This window comes from Cyprinodon variegatus, unplaced genomic scaffold (assembly GCF_000732505.1).
Source record: "Cyprinodon variegatus isolate N-32 unplaced genomic scaffold, C_variegatus-1.0 Scaffold968, whole genome shotgun sequence".
Lineage (NCBI taxonomy): Eukaryota > Metazoa > Chordata > Actinopteri > Cyprinodontiformes > Cyprinodontidae > Cyprinodon > Cyprinodon variegatus.
This window is the reverse complement of record NW_015151421.1, coordinates 30,006-34,494: the sequence shown is the minus strand read 5'-3', so window position 1 is coordinate 34,494 and position 4,489 is coordinate 30,006. Positions and strand designations below refer to the sequence as shown.

The 4,489-nt window shown below is 43.4% G+C and overlaps 2 protein-coding genes across 3 annotated transcripts in view; one reads left to right on the top strand and one right to left on the bottom strand.

Annotated features, from left to right (window-relative positions):
• actr6 (ARP6 actin-related protein 6 homolog (yeast)) overlaps positions 1 to 3,054 on the top strand; it is a 5,976-nt gene extending 2,922 nt beyond the window's left edge. The window contains exons 5-7 of the mRNA XM_015398869.1: positions 1,452 to 1,623; positions 1,702 to 1,840; positions 2,881 to 3,054. Of these exons, the coding sequence (XP_015254355.1) occupies positions 1,452 to 1,623; positions 1,702 to 1,840; positions 2,881 to 3,010 (441 nt within the window). The 3' untranslated portion in view covers positions 3,011 to 3,054. The remainder of the gene's footprint in view (positions 1 to 1,451; positions 1,624 to 1,701; positions 1,841 to 2,880) is intronic.
• An 885-nt stretch (positions 3,055 to 3,939) lies between these two features.
• fuk (fucokinase) overlaps positions 3,940 to 4,489 on the bottom strand; it is a 19,530-nt gene continuing 18,980 nt past the window's right edge. For both annotated transcript variants that reach the window (XM_015398863.1, XM_015398864.1), the window contains one exon: positions 3,940 to 4,077. In XM_015398863.1, coding sequence (XP_015254349.1) covers positions 3,997 to 4,077 — 81 coding nt within the window. In that variant the 3' untranslated portion in view covers positions 3,940 to 3,996. The remainder of the gene's footprint in view (positions 4,078 to 4,489) is intronic.

The window sequence follows — 4,489 nt, the reverse complement described above, 5'->3', positions numbered from 1 at the left end:
AACCTACTAGCACTAAGTTGCTAACTGGTTAGCAAGATGCTTCCAACAAACCACAACAAAACTTGCTGTGAAATTTCCGCCACAACAATCCCGCCCCCTTGATAAACGACCAATCACATTCACTTCATTCACTCTTGTAAAGTCGGGCACCTCATACTCGTACTCGTCGTCTCCCGCTCTATCCAGAACCGGGTCGCGGGGGCAGCAGACTAAGCAGAGACTCCCAGACTTCTCTCTCCGCAGACACCTCCTCCAGCTCTGCTGGGGGAAGCCCTAGGCGCTCCCAGGCCAGCCGAGAGACGTAGTCTCTCCAGCGTGTCCTGGGTCATCCCCTGGGCCTCCTCCCAGTGGGATGTGCCTGGAACACCTCCCGAGGGAGGCGTCCAGGGGGCATCCGAAGAAGATGTCCGAGCCCCCTCAACTGACTCCTCTCGATGTGGAGGAGAACCCGGCTCTACACTGAGCCTCTCCCGAATGACCGAGCTCCTCACCCTATCTCTAAGGGAGAGCCCACTCAGGAAAATTAAGAAATACAATGGTTGGAACAGCCGCTTTCCTACGACTTTAAAAAATAAAAGTTTGGTAAAATGTCCTCATACAGCCCATCAGTCCGCTTCAGACGCACAAAGAAAGTAATCCAACAGGAAGAAGAATGTGTTTCTGCCTAAATGATTTATTTGATTTTATATTTTAGGATTCCACAGAAGTTCCTTATTCCCTAATTCAGAAATCCAAAATGTTTTTTTTTTTTTGTTTTTTTTTTGGGGCGCAGCACTGATCAGAACCTGTGGAGCCTCTCTTGCTCTACTGCGGTTAAAAGTTTAAAACGACTCTGACGGTTAAACTCCGTCATTTTATACATTTTTATATTTGTTATTTTTCATGTTTATAAATAATGGGACAACTTTACATTTTTTTTTTATGCAGCGTATTTATTAACAGTTTCCAACTATCCTTTAATTTCTAAATTATATCTGCATAAACTTTCCAAGCTGCCATTTACTGGGGCGTTAGCTATGATGCTCCTGAGTCTGTTCACTCACCAGTCGTGCCTCATAAAACCGTTGTAGCTAAAAAAATAAATACATTTTTAAAAGCGGCTGGGAAAATTATTATCCGTTGTCTTCATATTTTATTTATGTGGGAAATTGTGTATTTAAAAAAGGAACCTCTCTTGGTTTCGTTAACAGTAACGAATTTGTAGAAAGAGACACGGATTCATCATTCCTCCACCACCGTGCTTCGTTAAGGCCATACAGCTCTATTTCTGGCTCTTCAGACAGAGACTGCTTCACAGCTTCTGTGGTTCTTTTGGATCCAGATGCTTCCAGGTTCATTTTAGAGAGAAAAGCCTTCAACCCTCCAGACAAACCATTCTTCTTTTCAGCTCTGAGCTTCATGATTCAGAGAGATCAGTTTAGTGCTGATTCCACGTCTTCTCTGTCCCACAGCCTCGAGAAGAGATGGTCCTCAGCGGGAAATATAAGACAGGCGAGCAGATCCTGAGGTTGGTCAACGAGCGCTTCGCCGTTCCTGAGATGCTCTTCCATCCATCAGACATCGGCATCCAGGAGATGGGGATCCCAGAGGCCATCGTTGACTCGGTCAGGTCCCTGCCAGAAGGTTTGTTTGTCAAAGCCGGTGATGGTTCCTGCTGCAGGTTCTGAGGCTCAGACCTAAAATCCTCCTTCTGTCTGTTAGAGATGCACCCCCACCTCTACCAGAACATCGTCCTGACGGGAGGCAACACGCTGTTTCCTGGCTTTAGAGAGCGACTGGAGGCGGAGCTTCGGTCTCTTGTCCCCGCCCACCTCCCGGTGTCGGTCTTCCTTCCTGACAAGTAAGACATCTAGACCTGGAGGTCAGAATTTCCTAACAGAACCAGAACTGCAGCCAGAATCTGAATCTGGGTTTCATAAACTTCATATGAAATGTTTTAGCTTCTAGCTCTAATTATTCAGCAGCACGGTCGCCTCGCAGGAAGAAGGTCCCCGGTTTGAACTCATTTTAGGTTTGTCTCCAGGTGCATTTCTCTGGGTACTCTGGCCTCCTCCTCCAGTTCGGTGCAGGTCTGTTAGGTCAGCAGCTTACTGCGACCTGCAGAGCCAGGCCATGTCGGTTCCAGCCGAGGGTTATAAACCCGGAACTGAAGCTAAACCGTCTTCGGTGTGATTCTGAGTCTACAGTCCAGTCTGCTTCGTTATATCTCTATTCTCCCACTCTACAGACTCTGTTAGTTCAATCTCTAACATTAATTTCTCTGCTTTTTCTCATCTGTTCTGTTCCTGTTTGGCTGTGACTCCATCCTGGAGAGAAATATCAGCTGTGCTGCTTCCATCAACACCCTTGTTTATAGATGTTTGAGCTCAGCCTGTTTTTCAGTGTAGTCCTGTTTCTCTGACTGACTGGCTGGATGTGCTCTCTTCATCCTCTGACATGGGAGCCGGCTCGGAGCTCGTCTGCCTGGCTGTGTGTTTCCTGGACGGGGCCGCCTGTGATCAGAGAGCAGAGATACAAAAGGCAACCTTCAACCAGCTCATTGACAGCTGCTTTCTGTATCTCTGCTTCTGTCTCCTTGAACCCCAGTCGGCCTCAGCAGATGGCCGCTCACACTGAGCCTGGTTCTGCTGGAGGTTTCTTCCTGTTAAAAGGGAGTTTTTCCTCTCCACTGTCGCTACAAGCATGCTTAGTGTGAGGGATTGTATTTGAGTCAATGAGTCAATACAATCAACTGGTTTTTCTTAGATAGAAAACTTTGATTCAATTTGACTGGATGATCTGGTGAACTGTAAAGTGCCTTGAGATGACATATGTTGTGAATTGGCGCTATAGAAATAAACTGAATTGAATACAGTCTGTAACTGTGCTCCTGTTTTCCAGTCCGGTCTGTTATTCCTGGGAAGGAGGGAAGCTGCTGTCTCACAGTCCGGACTACGATGAGATGGTGGTGATGCGGGAGGACTACGAGGAGAACGGACACATCGTCTGTGAGGAGAAGTTTGACATCTGAATTAAAAGGCGTCGGGAAGAGAAACGAACTCTGAGGTTCAGGAGGGATCAAGTGCAGAACGTTGATGAAACAAGCACACAGAGACGTGGCCAACATTTTTCTACTGAATAAAAAATGTTTTCTACCTGTTCTGTTTCCCTGTAGTTTTATTTTAGTACCTGATTAAAAAGGTGTCTTTAAACAGTTTCTGGGTCCAGAGAAACGGATGTGCTGTCGGCAGGACTTTCTGGATGTTTCTCCTGCAAATATTTCTCATCCGGGCCTCATCTCCTGAGCCGGACCTTGGATTTAAACTCTGTGGCCTTTCCTCCTTTATTTAATTTAGCTTCCTAAAGGTCTTTAGGTGTTTTTCTTTGAACCTTGGCAGCTTTTTTATGACATATGTGAAAGATAACCAGTATAGTGAACAGCAACGTACTGGAATAGAGAATCGCTTTATTGTTCCACAATTGGGAAATTCTGGTGTTACAGCAGCAAAAAGATTATAGAAAAATAGTCACACTAATGTGGACCTTAGAAAAGTGTATAAAAATAGCATAATAGTAAAGCGTTAAAAAAAGTTTCAGTAAAGACTCTTATCTTTATGAGATTTACTTTACAGTTTCCCTATTTCTAAAACTGCTTTTTGGTTTGGAGCAAAGCTTCAATGATGTTTAGGATTCCTTCTAAAGTCTGTCAGGACTCAGTCCTTCAGGTCATAAGACATTAAAAACATTAGGACTCATCCTAACATACTTCATAACAAATAATCCAAACTGTCAGCAGTATTAGAATGTGGATTTAATTATTTTGTTGATCTATCTGTGGGGTCAGAATTCACACGTTTGGATCAAAAACCTGTTAGAAATAAATGATCCACTTCAGTTGGTTTTAGCAGGAGAGCTCAATAGAGTCTGTTTTAGAGAACAATCATCCATGATTGAATCTGAACAATTCATTATTAATCATCATCATTCTTCATTGTTCCGTCAGATTGAATCACAGCTCTAAACTGTCAAAGATGGCGTCCGGACTGCGATTCCCTCCATATCCACCTGCACTGTGTGAACGCTGAAGTCGCCCAGACCCTGAAACACAGATATTTATTAGATAGCACCACAAATTCCAGATGGTTTTGTGTTTTTCTGGGTTATATGATCAAAAACATCAAAAGATGCAGCATTTCTGGAGGCATTAAACAATTTGCTAACATTTTTTATCATGACCTGTGATTGAATTTAATTTTTTTCACATTTTCCATTTATCAAACATGTTTTTCTTTTGCAACAATAGTGGACCAAATGTCCCTCCAAACTCTAAAATCATCTCTGCTCTGGAAATGGAAATTTTCAGTCCAGTGTGAAACAGGACTTTTTAAGGAAGAGGGTAAGGGCCACAGGATTTTTTTAAGTTTATAGACTTTTTAAAATTATTTTGTTTCAATTTGTACGGAAGAGGATTAGGGCCACTGAAAAAAAAAGTAAACTGATTTTTAAATTT